The sequence below is a fragment of the Melopsittacus undulatus genome, unplaced genomic scaffold, assembly GCF_012275295.1.
Source record: "Melopsittacus undulatus isolate bMelUnd1 unplaced genomic scaffold, bMelUnd1.mat.Z mat_scaffold_283_arrow_ctg1, whole genome shotgun sequence".
Lineage (NCBI taxonomy): Eukaryota > Metazoa > Chordata > Aves > Psittaciformes > Psittaculidae > Melopsittacus > Melopsittacus undulatus.
The window spans coordinates 1-19,181 of record NW_022994211.1 but is presented as its reverse complement, the minus strand read 5'-3'; the positions used below and the strand labels follow the sequence as shown (position 1 = coordinate 19,181).

Sequence of the window (19,181 nt, the reverse complement as noted above, 5' to 3'; positions counted from 1 at the left end):
GACAGCCTATCAAAGACAAGAATACATTTTCCCTTCTCTCCTTCCTGACCACAGAGCTCTTGCCCAACGTTGTTCTTGTTAACAACGTGGTCTCCACTTACAATTCACTACACAGCAAGAAACATGCTCATATGAGGCAATTACTCTCTTAAAATATAGGTTTAGACTGTTTCAGCATAATATACACCAATTTCAGAAATATTAGTATATAACTCACACAGGGCAAACATGGAGACACACAACAGAAAGCCTGCAAAATCAGTTAGGATGAGGGTTAATCTAGAGATGTGGGATATGCACCACAGAGAGAATGCCCAAATTAAATTCATAGTGTTGGCACTAAGCTTCCAAGCAGATTCTGAACAGAAGACTTGCTCTCTCTAGACTCATTTCTTCCCAGTCTGTGAAAGGAAAGTAAATTATACTGATTCCATTAAAAAATACTGTGAAATATAAAACTAAGAATCACAATTCAAAAGCTGCTACTGTAAATATGAGGAAGATATACGTCAAACACTTTCATCACAGTGTCACTGGAAGGTGCTTTTCTAATGAGCAGCATGCTAAGCAACATGTCAGCTCTCAGCCAGGCCCAGTCTCAAAGCCCTCCAGAAAGCAGCTGCTTTACATGGACTAGTAGAGTAGTCAGAGAACTTTGAGCTAAGGTGGATGTTTCTCCACAATAACAATCTATCAGTTTCAGCTGTAGCTTACTTTCAAAAGTGCAACCACAATGTCATATTTTTGGCAGGCCTTTGGCAGTAGAGTACTAACCTCCTACTCTAATGAGATAAGGCATGTAAAGAGACAAATCATACTCTAGGCTTTGGCTTTTAATGTAATTCTTGGACTTTTTACTATATAAAATAGACATTTACTTAGAGAAATATCCCACAGTTCTAACACTTTAATTAAAACTCCTTTAAGGATGATCAGGGGACTGGAGCACCTCCCATATGAGGACAGGCTGAGAAAGTTGGGGCTGTTCAGCCTGGAGAAGAGAAGGCTGCATGGAGACCTCATAGCAGCCTTCCAGTATCTGAAGGGGGCCTATAGGGATGCTGGGGAAGGACTCTTCATTAGGGACTGTAGTGATAGAAGAAGGGGTAATGGGTTTAAACTGTAACAGGGTAAGTTCAGGTTAGATATAAGGAAGAAGTTTTTTACTGAGGCTGGTTGCCCAGTTGCTGGTTGCCCACTGGAATGGGTTGCCCAAAGAAGAGGTAAATGCTCCATTCCTGGCAGCGTTCAAGGCCAGGTTAGACAGAGTCTTGGCAAAGTCTACTGTGAAGTGCTCTTGTCCATGGCTGGGGGTTGGAACTGGATGATCTTAAGGTCCTTTCCAACTCAAACCCCTGCATGATTCTATAATTATACCAGGAGTTTTGTTAAGGTTATAACCCCTCCAGTGCCATGCAATACACAAACTTTAAACAACAGTAGTTAGAATGTCTTTTGAGAAAGACTTTTTTTAAACGCCTCATAAACCTTCTCCCCCATTTACTGGCAAAGACTGTGCCAAGCTCTAAAATGGCAATTCCTTCGTTTTATTAAAATAGAAAATCAAGTTCAGGACTTGCCATCCATCACATCTTACACTGGACTTCTCCATCAGTAAGACCAACACAAATCCATCATTATTCAGGCAACTAAAGGGTTTTCAAATGTTCTTTTTGTGTTATGGCTAGTTCTGTAGCTGGTACCACTTACCCAAGCTCAAAGCAGGGGTGGTGGCTTTAGTACATTTCTCCATCTTCACAGCAGGGCCATGCTGCGGTGTGACTCCTTACAAGGTTCAACAGGAATAAAAAAGAGCAAAGATTTGAGCTCTCTTCTGGTCAGACAGCATTAGATCTGATTTCCTTCATGTGTGGCACCACTTCAATGCGATCAGACCAAAGCAGTACTGGCATTAACTCTGTATTTAGAACTCCCAAAGAGCATAGCACATAGAAGCAGGTTTGGACAGCGGCTCTGCTTTTACAAGAAAATCTCATTTGACAGCTAAAGTTGTATCTTCCCACAGATAACAGAGCCTCAAATAAAAAGCCACTGCTCTGTATAACAGCAAAGGTGAGAAAGAAAAAGGAGTGGGGGTGAAACCTACATTAAAAAGCATGTTTAAAAAAAACAGAAGGGGAATAAGAAGACGGAGATGTCTGAGGTGACAAAGGCTACTGAGAGGAAGCTCAGAACAAATGCCTGTCATGTATCAAAAACAAAAGTCAACAAAGACTTGAAGACCTGCCCAAATGAAGAAAATAAGGGTGCACACTGTCTATGAGACCATTGCACAGCAGGTCTAAAAGGAGTCTGAGGAGCTGCTGGGAAGGAGCATTAAGAATGAATAAATGGTAACTCAGACTTCATGAGCAGCAAGTCCTGCAGTGAGGGTGTAGGGCCAGCAGATGACCAGGATAGATCTGAATAGAGGGAGAACATAAAGAGAACAGAAAACCATTGAAGAAGAGGAAGGTGTCAGCTTCACAAATCTGTCAGCTTGACTTCTCCAGAGGAATAAACAAGCCCACAGATCAGATGTGATCCAGGAAGTCTGCCTAGACTACTAGAAATGTGTTCCAGAAAACTTCTTACAGCGGGCTTTGTAACACAAGTGTAACCCACAGGGAACGGTGCTGCTCCACATATTCATAACTTCCCTGGAAAAAAGGTGCAATGTTGATAGAAGTAACACTTTCAGTTGCCTCTTTCATAATGGCAAAGATCAGGTGGACTGAAGGGTTAGCAGAAATAATTCCTCACCAAGTGACCAGGTAGGAAAAATGCCAGATCAAGTTCAATGCCTGTGAATGGTACGAGATGCATATGGGAAAAATAATGTCAGGTACACAGGAATGCATTCTCAGCTGCTCATGAACAAGATCTTGGGGTCCTAATTAATTCTCTGAAAATGTGAACTCAATGCAGTCAGAAAAAGCAAACTGTGTATCAGGAATTGTTCAGAATGGAATGGGGAACAAACAGTGATCATTATATTGGTACATATATCTGTGCTATGCACAGTCCAAGTGCTGTACACAGTTCTGGTCATTCTTCCACCTCATTCAAAAAGGACAGGCAAAAGGATTAGAAAAGGCACAGAGAAATTCAACAAGCATGATCAAAGATACTGAGAAGCTTCCACAAAATGAAAAAGCAGGGGAAGACTTTTTACTCTGGAAAAGATTTCAGTGGCAAATGGATACAACAGATGTCTCTAACAGAGATGATTGGAGGAAGCTGAACAAGGAAGGGCTGCCTCTTTCAGACAAGAATAATTCAGCATTAGACAAACCAATAAAGCAGCAGCTCAAAATGAACACAGCCTGAGGAAAGCTCTACCCCAGGTCACTGTCCATGTCATACAGGTTAAAGAAGCAACAGACTAACTTCTGGCTTGAGAAGTCCCTCAGCCACAACCCACTTCCCTTGAAACTGCCAGGATCCAACATACTTGTCTTGTTCGTACACTCTTCCTCTGCACTGAATACTGTCCACACTCAGAAACCAGATACTGACCTAAAGAGGCCTCCAGACTGACCAGCAGCTGTCCTTATCCAACGCATCTCACATGATTCCTCTTGGAAGAATGTGCTTCTTTTTGTTTGTCCATGTAGCTGCTTTATGACAAACAGCTAGGGAATCACTTTCTCCTAAAATACCAAAAGACTGATGCAACACACACAAGCACTTACATATCAGGGCTTTTCCATCACATCCAGCTACTGCAAATCCACCTTTCACTTCCATAGGCACTGAGGAATTCCATCAACTTTTCACTCCCTAGCTGTTCAGGAAGTTCCTGACTCCAGCATACAAACAGTAACCAGCAAAGAGCATTGTTGACCTTTTTCTAGGCTATACCTTGTCTCTGTGGTGCACTGATCAGACACCTTAAACCCATACGGTAAGATTTCCTAAACATGGAGAAAATCCATGTCCATAACAGTAATATGAACTCCAAGTGTTAATTATAGGTTATTTACCTTCCTGTATGTCTCAAGCGTCACCGCTGTAATACGAAGTAGCTGTGCCTACACTCATACTTCCTCCTGAACACAATGTCAACTGCCTGGCTCCTTCTGTAACCATCACTGCAGACTGTATATCACTGCAGCAATTCCTGCAAGATCTACAAGAGGAGCACACAGACAGCTCACCCCCCACAAACCTGCAACATGTTCCTCTTTCTACTATGGCTACTGTTTCTACTAATGTCCTTTCCTACACCTCTCTCTGCAAGACCAAGTTTAACATCTGAGCCCATGCCTCGTCTGTAATACAAAATACGTACAATGCTTGTGGATGATCTACATGGACTTGCGCAAAGCATTTGACACTGTAGCACACAGCATCCTTGTCTATAAACTCAAGAGGCATGGATTTGACAGACGGACCACTTGGGAATAAGGCTGTCATATAGGATATATGTAGTCATTTCCTGCTTTGGACCATTTACCACTTTATGTCTGTTCTACCAGTTTAGTCAGGAATTAAAACCTGGAACCCCCACCTTAACCCTTTCAGTCCAGCCTGCTGTTTTAACGAGATCTCTGCTGGTACTTGGAACATGCTCACTGAACCACGTCTTTATCCATCATGCCGTGGCACCTCCTCAGCTCTTTTGGATATTTTTTTTAATTTCACCTTCTTGAGAATCTTACTAGGACAAACATCAAAACCTCACTGACTTCAAGATACATGGAAACTTTTGCTTCCCAGACAGGAACAGAGCTGACATCTTATCCTAGAAAGAAACCTACTTTGCCAAGGAAGTAGCTGTGGCAAGCTGGCGCTGGCTGGTACATGTTCCCTATAATCTTGCAGATGCTTACAAATCAGCCAGTTACTTGCTGCAGGATTTTGAGGTGTCTGCTACTCCCCATTCTCTTCTTCCCACCTTTTCACCTACAGAAACCACTCGCTCTCTTCAGTCTTTCAAAACATCACCTATTTTTCATCTTTAAAGAGACGCCTACTAAAGCTTTTAAGGGGCTTTTTTTAGGCTGTACTTTAAGTACACAGACAAAAATATCTCACTTAAATGATTGCTGCAAACCTGCTCTTCATTTTTTCTAGTCTGTCATTAGGATTTAGTTGTTCACGAGCTGACTGCGGTCTTCAGTGAGGGTCAAAGGTACTGAACAGTCTCAGTGACAAAGAATCAGAGAATGGTTTGAGTTGGAAGGGACCTTAAAGCCCATCCAGTTCCAACCCCCTGCCATGGGCAGGGACACCTTCCACTAGACCAGGTTGCTCCAAGTCCCTTCCAACCTGGCCTTGAACACTGCCAGGGATGGGGCAGCCACAGCTTCTCTGGGCAACCTGTGCCAGGGCCTCACCACCCTCACAGGGAAGAACTTCTTCCTCACATCCCATCTCAATCTCCCCTCTGTCAGTTTAAAACCATTCCCCCTTGTCCTGTCCCTACCTGCTCTTGTCAAAAGCCCCTCTCCAGCTTTCTTGTTGGCCCCTTTAGGCACTGGAAGCTGCTCTAAGTTATCCCTGGAGCCTTCTCTTCTCCATGCTGAACAAGCCCAGCTCTCTCAGTTTGTCTCCATAGCAGAGGTGCTCCAGCCCTTGGAGCACCTTTGTGGCCTACTCTGGACTCACTCCAACAGCTCCACATCCTTCTTTCATTGGGTGCTCCAGATCTGGATGCAGGACTGCAAGTGGGACTCACTTTTTTTTTTTCTCCTCAAGAGTTCTGCAGCTGAAATTACTCATTTACCTCATCAACCAAGTATCTGAACAGAACATGACTTCTTTCCTGATTCTTTATCTATAGCTAAGGCTCCTTTCCCTGCAAAGGATACATTTCATTATTTGAAACTCTCCTTTGTGCCAGAAATAGGAACTAGTGGTTAATGATCAGTATTTAAAAGAGAAGCTTATTTAATTTAGGCCCATACATCCTGACTGTACAGTTTTCACTTTTATTTCTCAAATAGATGGTCTCATCTGTATATCTGAATAACATTTTCTACTGCAACTATTTTTAAAAAGATTGTGCCACTATAAATGCTTAACATCCACACTTCATGCACCAGGAAAGTTAAAGCAGGCAATAACATTTTCAGACGTGTTTAGAACAGGCAAACGTACGCCTCAAAAGGACACGTGGCTCATTTATCAGCCACACCACCACTGCTGAGGTCAGGCAGCCACTGCAACCCTGGGTGCTACCATTGTAGCAGCTTTCTAAAACCCTTTCCAGGTAGACTACATCTATGTAAACACTTCTAGCAAGCTCCGGTATTTTCCACGTACTGCTCCACCTCCCCATGCAAAGGGGCAATCCTTCCACTGTGCAGATACCGGCTGTGGCTCTGATATCAGCAGAGGAAGGGCAGAAGAGTTTTTACAGGTACCCTCCTTCTGCTGAAATCTACATTGCCAGAAGGGGCTTGAATCACCTCTGTTCACTGCATCTTTTGCATCATTACTAATTCACCACCATTTTCATTGGTTTGGCCATCGCTGTTGGTGCCACAGTAGTATTTTTGGTTTACCAAGATCACAGCCTACACTGGGTCAAATTTGCCTCCTTGAAGAAAATTTTCCCTTAAAAAGCCTCAGAAATCACTTTCAAGTAAGCCACTTTGTCACACTGAAAACACTGCACTGCAACAAAGACTGGTAGGACTTTCCTGACCAACTAGAGTTTGAGCAAACCCAGTTCATGTGTTAAGCACTATTGTTTTCCTGAAAAATATGTTGTGGAAATATATAAACCAAAAGTCTTCCATTTCTGAAGGACTTTGCCGGTGTGATACCAGTTGGGTACAGCCTGACAGCTGTCAAGCTAAGGGTTTTGAAACTTCTGGGTTTTGGCAGATAAAGAGAAATCTACCTGTGGCCTTCCGGGAAAACACACTTCCGTTTCCACACAGACCCCCTTCTACAACTCCTAGACATTAAAGCTTTAGTGCTGTTTTCACTTTGAAACCTTGATGCTGAGAAGTTTTGGCTGTGTTAGCCACCTACTTAACAGGGATACTCTCACCAGCAGGATGCTCGCAGTGACAGAGATAAGGAGATTATGAACACAGCCCTGACCACCTAGTCCATGAAATAGAAAGCAAAAATTAGAGACATACATTTCAGCATGTATTTCCATGCACTGCCCCCTCAAAAATAAAAGCACCAAACCTTTAATCAGGAAAGTTTCCATCATAAAACAGTCTGTGCTTTGAGATCTTTCAGGCTTGCAAAAGCACAAGGGAACACAAGCACCTGTAAGGTGACTCACTTGCCTGGGATTGATTTTCAGCAGGTTCTAGGTTACAGAAGCAACATTTGGCAAGGCTGAATTAGCAAACTCACAGGACTCCCCATATCCCATAAGGAAGCTTTTGTCATCTCTAGCATCACACAGAACTAAGTATTTTTCTTTCTAATACTCACCAATGAAAAACTTGGGATCAGCAAATCACTAAGTTCTTTCTTCCCAATGAAACAATCCCAAAACTACCCTGTTAGACAACGAGTCTGAAAGTCTGACTCGGACATTGTCTTTTGAAAACAAACCAACTATTATTCCCGTGGCATCTTTATCACAATGGCCCATACAAGATTAATTCAGTTTTTTACCAAAGCAACGCAACTCTCCTCCCCTCCTTGCTCACCACTGTGCTCTCACTGAGCTGAAACTTGCTCTTTTACTGGCAGGAACTTTACAACTTCATTCACTTCCCAAGGAAACCCAGTTATGCAGAAAAGACCCCAGCTATTCTGAAACACCAAGGCTGGGTCCTCACCTAAGGACACAAATTAAAAGATTAAGTTGAAGACAACCACCTTTAAGCCCCCATTCCTCCACCTTCTTTTTGGTACTTTGGTTGTGAACAGTAATAGCTTACAGACATTGAAACAGAAGGCTGCACTGCCACAGTACTGCCCAGCAGAAGTTCCTTCAGACCTTTCTTTCTCACCCTTTAATGCACCATGTAAGTTTCAAATGAATCATACCACAAGAAATCACAACTAAGGAATGTTTGTAAAGCTCAGACTACACCATCTCCAGTCTCGTTTTATACTCAGGACTAAGTTCCTCACACCATGGGCCATCAGCTCCTCCTTGCCACAACACACCACCAGCATACAATGTCAGTTACAGTGAGAATAGAAAGGATTCTCAGGCCACAAGATCATAGAATCCTTGAATGGTCTGGGTTGGAAGGGACCTTAAAGCTCATCCAGTTCCAACCCCCTGCCACAGACAGGGACACCTTCCACTAGACCAGTTGCTCCAAGCCCCGTCCAACCTGGCCTTGAACACTGCCAGGGATGGGGCAGCCACAGCTTCTCTGGGCAACCTGTGCCAGGGCCTCACCACCCTCACAGGGAAGAACTTCTTCCTCAGATCTCATCTCAATCTCCCCTCTGCCAGTATAAAGCCATTCCCCCTCGTCCCATCCCTACATGCTCTTATAAAAGATCCACCGAAACTGCTGTACTGCTTCCCCTTCCATTTGTTACCTATTGCGCTCCACTATACACAGGTAAAACTGTACGTGTGTCAAACTGTACTTATTCTACCTTTTAAGCTCTGCTCATCAGAGAGCAGAAAACAAAACAAAACAAAACTTTTCTATGCACAGTAATATGAACTCTGACAACTGCCAGGCCTAGCAACCCCCTGAATGAAAGTAACATTGAAGATCCCAACAGCTGAATGCAGGGAACACTTGACAAATTCATACATCTCTGAGATGCTGACACTTAAAAAAATATTTTAATGCTCCCAAGATGAAACCAGATTCCTCTTTGCTCTTACATTTGAATCATATTTAGACCAATAAGTGGCACTGCACCAAGTTAAGCTTTGTAGCTAGAAATGCCAAGAGGAACTGTTCTGGTGGAAGGACTCGGGGGCCAACAGCACAGTTTTCAGTGTGTCACACGTTCAACGAAAATCCCAGGGTGGTTTCCTTACTCCTGAATTGGAGCCAGGTAATCTCCCTTCTGCATTACACAACAGCTCATGCAATCCTAAATTTATCACACTAGCACATTATCATAACAGTTCTGGGCTTCACAAAGAGTGAGATCATGCCTCATCTTTGCCCTTTTCATGAAAGGAAGCTTAATTTGCCTTTCAACACCCCTGGGAAAATAAGCGGACGTTGCACTGAGGAAACTCTGGCATAGGCAGCAGCTCTTCCCTCAGGATTCTCCCAGACACAAACCTACAACTGCACCACTTCGGGATTCAAACAGCTTCTTGCCCAATATATCAGAAAATCATCTCGAGATGCTCATTTCGTCTCGTGCAAGGAAGCTGATGCCTAAATGTCAACCCAACTCCACAGAACAGGGTGATCAGCAGAGCGACAGCTACTTGCAGCACCTCGTTGTCACTGCACAGCCAAGTCCCTGTAAAACCGAAGCAGCAGAACAGTCCTGGTTCTAAAGAGGTTGGTCACAATTTACCCACACGGGCTCCACACGAACCTGGCACTGTATTTTCCTCCACGTTCCAGTCATCCCCTTCACATACTCAAGTTGTTTTTCTCCCTTCTTTTCTATCAGCGTGTTCTCCTGCTTCTGCACCAGGTGATTCATTCTTTCCTTCATTCACCTCCTTCGCTGGTTCAGTCCCATCACACCAGCCCCACCAAAACTTTCTCCATCCCTTTCAGACACACTGCCTCCCACTTCCCCCCTTCCCTGCTCTCCTCCAGCCCACCAGTACCTCAGCCTGATGATTCCCACTTTCCTAAGTAGTTAACACTCTACCTTGATCCCGATTGCTCCGGAACCCCCCGGCAGACAGAGCAGTCGTGACCCTTAGCAGCTCCCCTACACAAGCACCCAACCCCAAACCTCCCTCCCTTCCCACCACCTCCACTTGCTTCTTCCTCCTCAGGCGCCAAGCGCGGAAGGGAATCACTTCATCTGCGCATCTTGGGACAGCACCTTCATCTTTGCTAACGAGAAAAATCGGTGTTTGCTCTTTCTGCCAGCACCCTCCATTATCGCTGTCAGAAAACTCATTTATAGAACAAAACGCAACCGCAAAGAAGAAATTCACCACCCTCCGCAGCCAAATCCAACCGGCACCTGAAGCACCACAGGTTGGGGGGCAGGGAGAGGGCAGGGACCCAGCGGCCCCCTCCGCACCCACCAGCCCCCTCTGCGCACCCCGAATTCCACACCCACAACACCCACGAGGGGAGGGGAGCCCCCATTCAGGCCCGAGGGGCCTCCCCTCTGGCCTCCCGCCGGGGAGAGGCCTGAAGGCCGCGGTTACCTAAGGAGTAAGAAGGGAGGGATGCGGGCGATCCTTAACGGACGTGAAAGGGGGGAGAAGGATGGGGAACTGGGGGGGAGGGGAAGGGGAAAGCCGCGGGGGAGCGCGCGCTCCCCTCACCCACGCGCGTGCTGCCGGAGGGGAAGGCGCGTGCCCGGGCCCGGCGGGAGCCGTGCTGACCGCGGTGGGCAGGGGGGAGGTGGGGAGGGGTATTTCGGTGTCCATCGGGGACCGATCGCGTTCGCCGGTGCCGCTCACCTCACCGGTGGTTCCTCCTCACCTCCGACCTTTGACCTCCTCGCGACCGCTCAATCCGTTTTGTTGATTATTTTCTCTTTTTTTTTTCTTTCTAATTTACCCAGAGTTTCGGTTTATTTTAAACCCCCTCTTCCTAACCCTAAATCCTTTCCGCTCGGCAGATCGCTCCCGGTCCGGTTCTCCCACCCCCTCCCGCCCTCCCCCCGATGCCGCCGCCGAGCCTTACGCGCGAACGTAAGGGCCGACCGCATGCCACGCCCCCCGCCCCCTCTAGCCACGCCCCCGACAAGCAGCCTCTCCTCTAGCGCTTTGGACACGCCCCCTTCTGACCTCTGGCCACGCCCCCAGCGGGGCGGGCGCGCCAGCTGTCACGTGGGGGGGCAGAAGCGGCTCGGTGGCAGTGGGAATACGTGGAGCGGGGATAGCACCGGGTGGATGTAGCCACTGAAAGGGAGGATTGGGCCCCAGGAAACCCGGGGCATCGCGGGTAGAGTGGATCTGGAGGGAGGACGTTGTACTGGGAGCCCTGTGGCTCCGTGCAGGGGATGGAGGGGACTCCAGCACCTGGAGCTGTATGGAACAGGAATGGGCCAGACACTGGGAGCACATGGCTTGGGGTGGGTCAGAGGGCTGCTGCCCTGGAAGGAGAGCAAAAGCAGCAGGATAAGGGAAAAGGGAATGTGGTACCCAAAGGCCAGGCAATCTTTTCTTTTTGTCCTAGAAATGCCCACACTGCTCCTGCCAGCTGAGCCCTGGCATGATGTGGATACCACACAGTGCGGCAGCACCAGGTGCCCACAGGGCCAGGGCTTTCCCCATGGCACCAGAGCAGAGTCACTGGCTTCTTTTCCCCAGGTGTGGAGGAAGCCATGGGCAGCCCGAGATCTGCAGCAAAGGATCCAACAGCTCCAGTGCTGGTAAAGCCAGAGAGGGACAGAGGATGGCAGCCAAGGCAGGCCCATGCCAGTGCTGCCAGCACTGCCATCACCCCTCAGCAAAGCTCCTGGCTGTCAAACATCACTTCTGAAATCCTGGGGGAAGCCCTGCGAGGAAAGAGGTGATGCCAGAGAAGAGAGTGGCCCTGAGAAGACAGGTTGTAGCTGGAAACCACAGTGAGAAGCAGGAAAGGAGCAGAAGTGGAACAGGGGAAAAGCAGCCCCTGCATGTTTGTCTCCAGGGCTGAGCGAGCATTCTCCACAAACCCAGCTTTTACAAGGCCTGTCTTGCAGCTGTCAGGCTCCAGTGCTTTCCAACTGTCTCTGCTGCTGGCATCAAATCCCCTCCCAAGGGTCTGCATGCCATCCCACCAGCCCCAGCCTTGGTAGGCCTTTCCCAGCTTGCTGCCTTGACAAGGCCCCGGCTGCTTCCACGAAGGCTGAGGGAACAAAGACCAGAGAGCTTGGTCCAAGTCCCACCTGCTCTATCAGTCGGAATGGAGCATTCATTACACAACCTCTGGCTGGCAAACAAATAGCTGCGGGGAGCGGCGGCCCCAAGCACACAGATGTTGGCTGACCCTGCCAAGGCCACCCTGTTCTGCCATCAATCGCATCTCTTCCCACAGCTTCAGCTTCAGAGCAAGGTCTTGGTTGGGTCATGGCCCTGCTGGGTGGCTCACTAGAGCTTGGAGCAGAGATGGTTTGGGATCTCTCCAAGGGGAAGCTAATCATACAGGTATTGCTTCAATTACACACCATTATATGCCCATTACAGGTGCATTTTAAGCAGCTATAGTGCCTGAAGCTCCCATCCCCAGAGTTGTCCCGTCCTTCCTTTGCAGATGGTGACCATGCATTGTCCTGTGGCTCTGCCACCATGTTGAGCTGGCAACAGCAATACTGGGCTCTGCCAAGAAACATGTTTTACCCCAGCAAGGCACAGCAGGCACCAGCCTGAGGGTTGGTGTGACTTGGGAGAAGGCCAACCCACCAGTCTGCCTCTGCCAAGGCAGGGTGCAGGGCTTTGAACCCACTGGCAGCAGTATCATGGCCAGGCCAGGCACCATCGGCAGGTGATGGAAAACAGCAGGGACATGTCCCACATGCAGAGTTGATACCCAGGCTCTGCAGCTGCAAAGGATCTGGTAGGTCACCCTCATGTATCACCAGCATGCAGGATATTATCTCCCACTACAACCAGAGCATCTACGAGGAGACCTCCAGGTCTGAGCTCTGCTCCAGGAATCCAAATCTATCTCCTCACCTGTGTTCAGGAGATGCCCATTTCTCTCCTCTGCCAAGGAGCCTGTGGGTAGCACCTCCCATGCAGAGATCTATAGTTACTTGATGACTGTACCCTTTATCTAAGATAAGTCTTTATTAGCCCCCAATAACGCTTCACTACAGCAGGTCATAGAACTGCTAGTCATGATTTGTGCCATGGAAGCAGTGGCTGAGACAGAGGTTCATGTACAAGTGTCCATCCATCACCTAAAGCCAAGGATGAGCTATGAGCTTGGGAAGCTGCATGATAAGCTGACACACATAGAATCATAGAACGTTTTGGATTGGAAGGGACCTTAAGGCTTATCCAGTTCCAACCCCCTTCCACTAGACCAGGTTGCTCCAAGCTCTGTCCAACCTGGCCTTGAACACTGCCAGGGATGGGGCACCATGGCATGGGGGTTTCACGTGAAAAGAGGGAAGTAACTTAACAGAGCAAGGGATCAACCAAGCAAGGTCTGGGTCTCACTGCAGCAAGGTGAGGGGCTGTACACACAGCTATTGATTTTTTGGGTCAATGCTGTGGAAGCTATGAGTTGAGCAAATCTCTCTCCTGTGCCAGCGCTGGGAGAAAGGTAAGAATTGCAACACATTCCCAGACCATCCCTGTCTCCACCCTCTCTGTGTCATCTCATTAAATGCCAGCTGGAGGGTGGGGTGATCCCTCCAAGCAGCGGTGCCTGGCACTGCCATGCCATAACACACCGGAAAAGGTGAGGCACGCCCAGCCCAAGGGGCATCCCTCCTGCTTGTATTTACATGCTGTAAGGGCCATTCTGGCAAGTCTGTGCACTTTTCTTGGCCTACGTATGTTGGGAACAGGGTGGGAGGACAAAGGGATTGCAGCAAGCTCTGGGCAGGCTAATCCCCTCGTTGGCATGCAGTTCAACACCCGTTTAAGCTTCCCTCCCGGGTCAGTTTGCTGCGCTGCTCCTGGAAGGTGCTGGTGGAGCAGCCGGGCTGGTTTGGTGGCATGTACTGGCCTCTCCAGCCTTGTTCCACATTGCTTTTGCAGCACTGTGCTGTATTGCAGCATCACAGGACTGCAGCTGACAGCCCCCTAGCAAAAAAGGTGACATTCTTGTCCTGGATCTTGTACTGGTAGGTCTGGACAACATCCTGCTCCCCCGTCAGCTCCAAGGACACTCTCCTAGTTATTTTAATCTGCAAAGGGAAAGGAATAGGTATATTATCTCTTTGGCTACCCCAGTCACAGCACCCTCACCCCCCAATGCCTATTGCTGGCCTGCAGGGAAGGGAGATCTAACCAGTCTCTTTGCTGGCAGCCCCTGACTAGAGACAATGGAGTAACAAGGCCCCAGTGACGCAGCTGCCCTGCCAGCCCAGAAGCAATCACTACAGGCCAGGCTGAGATCCACTGACACGATAGCCTTGTGTCTAGTTGGAACTGGATGAGCTTTAAGGTCCCTTCCAACCCAAACCATCCTGTGGTTCTATGACAGTTTGAGGCAGCTTCCCAGGAAATGGGTATTTTCTTTGCCGTCACCTTGGGGTGGGATACAGCCTGCACTGCAGCTGCCGTATAAACTCCTTCCAGCCTCCAGAGATGGGGGAGTCCCCAGGTGGCAGAATGTCCCTGACTATCCCTGTAGAAGCAGTCACAGCCAAAAGAGCCCAGCTGCTTCAGCAGATCCTAGTCACTGCAACAAGGATGCTTGTTAGTCCTTAACCATGCTGCAGTATGCACTGTCTCCCATGAAGCAGAAAGAACATGGCTCACCCACCCTTGGACCCACAGGCAGTGTTTTATGTGACATTACCATGTGCCAGCTCTCCATGCTCTCCAATGCATTACCTGCCCATGGACATCCTTGCAGAAGCCGGTCACCAGCCCCTCTACCCACAGGATCAGGTCACTGTGATGACACAGGGAGTTCACAACCAGTTCATTTTCCTCATCTTCGGAATCCTCGTTACTGTGAACCAGCACCACAATGTTGCCCTGGAATGAGAGCACCAGGCAGAGATGAGCCCCTGGCTGATTCCTAATCCCTGCTCAGGGTAAGGAAGAGGATACAGCAATGAGGCTTGTGAAATGCCATGCTAAGCTACTTAGACATCCCCAGCACAGCAGCTGGTTCTGAGCTAAGTCCACAGAGAATATAAACAGCAGATACATATATAAAACTCAGAAACAGCTTGCTATCCCTATAATGTGTGTGTATATATATATATATATATATATAACATACAGCCTAAAAATACATCAAGCCTTTGTTACGAGATAGCTGTCTAGTTAAACCAGTCCATCAGGCCACACTAATGGCAACTGAATGAATTCAGAACAGCTACATAGAGACATGGCTGAACGGATGCAGCCAGAGCTGTAATGCTCGAAGCTTCACAGCTCTCGCAAGAAGCAAAATGCTCCCCTACAGCACCACCAACTCTATTAAAAATACATCCCAAGAGTCTCTGCCTCAGCCCATGCAGGTCACCAAAGACTTAAAATAACATGAAATTCCCAGTCAATTGAAATGTACTTTGAGGCTTCAGAACTTTCTTAGACAGAAACAGAAATGTGTTAGTGTGATTTATCATCTTTTTTAGCTGTTTTGAAGGTAAATATTCTCAGCAAGCAGAACATCCCTTGTCAGCATTTACAGCACAAACACCCTGGCACCATATGAAGTGCAGGATAACAAAACCTGACACCATCTACTTTATTTCTCACTCAAGCAGAGAGAAGTGGCCAGGGTGGGGGGATGCTGCAATGTAAATAGCAACGGATGGATGTGACTGTAAAGATTTTTGGCTGCAATTGCTCTCTGAAGTTAGCACATAGCTCAGGAGAGCTTTGTAGAAGTGCTGCATTGTCATATGCCCTTAGAAATCAGCCAGTGCAACACACAGCAACAGTGAAGACTGGTGGAAGCAAACACTCAGGTGCCTTCTGAGTGGACCTTTTATTTCTGTCCCTCGGGAGACTCATCAGCCTCTCGCTACCTTTGTAACCCATTTCCTTCCCTGCTCTCCCACATGCGCACAAACACAGGTGTGAGCAGAGATCTCTAGCGAGTCAGGAGCTGTAGAAACACTATTTTGCACCTCGAATCCCTGCTCACACATCAGGCACAGCTCTTTTCTAAGCAGCATCTCCTGGGAAACGAGTTGCAAAGGACCTTACACAGGTACTCCAGGGACTAACTCCCTGCAAGTAGCCCTAGAGCAATAATCGGAATTTCTTGGATGGCCAAAGCCTTTCAAGACCTCATCATGCACAGGCGGAGAAAGAAAAAAAGGCCAAGCTGTGCTCCAGAGGCTCTTCTGTAGGCCTAGCATACAGGACATTGCATGCAGAGGGAGCAGTACCTTCAGCTGGGAGCACACCACGACTCTGCAGTAGTGGATGAAGTCCAGCACCGCCACTGCTGTGGCACCCAGGCTGAGCAGGACACTGAGGTCATCCACCAGCAGCACAGGGCCCTTCCAGGAGTCACTGCTGGCAGGAGTCAGGGACACCTGGACGAAGTCAAACAGGGCTTTGAGGTCGGAAGTGCTCTTGCTGGAAGAGAAGGAGGTTTCAGGGGGTGTGGCCCACACATGCATCACATGTCCCCCTCAGCCACTGGAACCAATGTCTTCCCTCACAGGAAAGAACTTCTTCCTCAGATCCCATCTCAATCTCCCCTCTGTCAGTTTAAATCCATTCCCCCTTGTCTTGTCCCCACCTGCCCTTGTCAAAAGCCCCTCTCCAGCTTTCTTGTCGGCCCCTTTAGGTACTAGAAGCTGCTCTAAGGTCTTCCCTAGAGAGAGAAGCCTTCTCTTCTCCAGGCTGAACAGGATGAGCTCTCAGCCCATCTCCATAGCAGAGGTGCTCCAGCCCTTGGAACATTTTGTGGCTTCCTCTGGACTTGCTCCAACAGGCTCCACACCCTTATGTCAGGGGCCCCAGAGCTGGATGCAGAGCTGCAGGTGGGGTCTCACCAGAGCAGAGGGGGAGAATCCCCTCCCTCGACCTACTGGTCACACTGATGGTGATGCAGCCCAGGACGCGGTTGGTTTCTGGCCTGCAAGTGCACAGTGCTGGGTCATGGGGAGCTTCTCATCAGCCAACACGCCCAAGTCCTCCTCAGGACTACTCTCAATCCCTTCAGCATCCAGCCTCTACTGCTATCGGGGGTTGCCCTGACTCAGGTGCAGGACCTTGCACTTGGCCTTGTTGAACACCAAGAGGTTCCCATGGGCCCATCTCTCAAGCTTGTCCTGCGCTTGGTCCTGCCACACTGCGCACGTCTCACTCTCCCAAACCCAAAGGGCTACACGGTCCCACAGGTACAGGGGGTCTGCAGGGTTTCAGTGCCTGCCCTCACTCTCACTAAAAGTCCATCCACCCCAGCATGAGTCTAAAACAGCAGAGGGCCAGAAGCATCCATGGACACACCAAGTACATGATAGTCCCTTGCTTTGAGGCTGGTATTTGCCAGTTTAACAGCCCTTAGTGGATATTTTTCTATCAAATCATAAGGGGCATGGAGAAAGTGAAGTGGGTGGAGAAAGCGAAGTGGAAATAAAAATGAAAGCCAGCATGATTAAAGCAGCACTGTTCTTTTGGATGAGAATATAACTCAACACAATTACAAAGGAATAAAGCTTCTCTGAGTTTTTATTTGACACAAACCTGTTTAGTGCTGAAACAGATCTTCTCTAGACCTAAAACATGCTTGGCAATGGGGATGGGGATCGAAATCGCCTTAAAATGCTGGAGAAGGGGGACAAATCCCTCTTTGAGCAGAGAGAGGCAGGGCTGGGCAAGCACAGCAATGTGCATGGTGATGGCATTTCCCTTTACTTGAGTGCGCAGCTACCAGGTCATTGGGCCTCAGAGGGAAGCCCAAAGGGAGCCTGGCCCAACTGGTCAGGTTTACCTTATAAACTGAAGAGGACTGGGTTGTCCCAGCTGCTCCTCCTGCTCTCCAAACAAGAGGTCAAGGCAGGACTTGAGGCCTTCCAAGAAGACAAGCTGTCCCCGTTCTTTGGCAGCTGTCAGACTGACTCCCTCGAGAGAGGAAAACATCATGTTGCAGAGCAAAACAACTTTGAAGAAATGGGCATAAACAGAACCAAGCAATCAACAGCCAATTTTTATCAAGCCTTATCTAAACGTGCTAATAAAGTCAATGCTTCAGTGAGTCCTGTGCAGGGGATGACACAGACAGTTCTGTTACTTACATAGACAGTGGTGTACACATTTGTTCTCCTGTATTTCACCAGGAGATTAACAAAACAACACCGAGATTTGGAGTTCAAGCATCCTGGAACTGCTACAGGCTGCCCAAGGACCCTGCTATGAGCAATTTCTTTGCCTCCCTTCTTGGGAGGTGAAAGCCTTTGGTTTTCAGTATCCCCAAACTGTTGCTGTGGCAATAACGCTCCCTGGCACAACACAAGCACCTGAGCCAGGCACAGCTCGGATCTAGAGAATGCTGTGGGCTGGGCACCCCAACACTTGCACAACACCCGCAGAAAGCAGCACGGCTGGGGCTCCTATGGGAAAGCAGCCCTGGCCCTGACTCCCCTTGGGAGAAGGAGGAGAGACTGTGACCAAAACTGCCTGGGGCCATGTGGTGGTGTGCTTCTTTCCTCCCCGCTACAACCCGATCTTTAGATCTTTATTTCCTGTAGCTCTGCTCATGTGATAACCACCAGTGCTGGTGGTAATGGATGGTCTGCTTGTGATGGCTGCATCTGACTCAAAGTGAATTCAGGGAGACAGATAATAGCATGATAGCCAATGTGCTGTGCAACGTGCCCCCCTAGACAAGGTGTCAAGGGCTGACTCGAGCCAAGTTTGCAAAGCAAAACAACTAACTTCTGTAGCTGGGATGCAAACACGACTATGAGTCAATTATCTTGCTCTGTAACTAGCAGGCAGCCCCAGGGCCCATGGAGCTCTCCTACATAGCACCAGGCTGCATGCCACAGTTTCCCCTGGAAAAGTGATACTCCTAAGGTTACTCCTTGGGGCTGAAAAGATTCTTTGCCACAAGAGACTCTCAGTAAGTGATTAACAACATACTACACATTGAAATCTTATGTGGTGTAAAAGATTGTGCATATATAATCCTCTAGACACAAACCACTGATCCAAACTGAGATGAAGTCTGAGAACCTAGACTCCTTTCTGAGAAGGACTTTAGAAAGCAAGAGGGTAATTTCTGACCCTCATGACTCAATGTGAGGGTCTCCACGCAGTAAAACACTCAAATGTTCACTGCCATTGAATCTTGTTAAATCACTGTTGTATTTCATAGAATCCAAATGGTTTGGGTTGTAAAGGACCTTAAAGCTCATCCAGTTCCAACCCCCTGCCACAGGCAGGGACACCTTCCACCAGATCAGGTTGCTCCATGCCCTGTGTCCAACCTGGCCTTGAACACTGCCAGGGATGGGCAGCCACAGCTTCTCTGGGTAACCTGTGCCAG

The 19,181-nt window shown here is 48.2% G+C and overlaps 2 protein-coding genes across 3 annotated transcripts in view; both read right to left on the bottom strand.

The window, feature by feature from the left end:
- The window catches only part of LOC117438421 (sterol regulatory element-binding protein cleavage-activating protein-like), a 62,571-nt gene extending 51,896 nt beyond the window's left edge, over window positions 1-10,675 (bottom strand). Inside the window, exon 1 of one of the 2 annotated variants that reach the window (XM_034073945.1) lies at window positions 10,514-10,675. The gene's annotated coding sequence lies outside the window, so the exon portion shown is untranslated. The remainder of the gene's footprint in view (window positions 1-10,513) is intronic. The other variant, XM_034073944.1, reaches the window with a different exon arrangement.
- A 2,155-nt stretch (window positions 10,676-12,830) lies between these two features.
- Window positions 12,831-17,755, bottom strand: LOC117438420 (elongator complex protein 6-like; the record flags this gene model as incomplete). Its single annotated transcript, XM_034073943.1, has 4 exons — window positions 12,831-13,899; window positions 14,552-14,698; window positions 16,069-16,261; window positions 17,625-17,755. Coding segments are annotated over 4 exons (600 nt in total), but the record flags the coding sequence as incomplete, so codon positions are not given.
- Window positions 17,756-19,181: the final 1,426 nt, after the last annotated feature.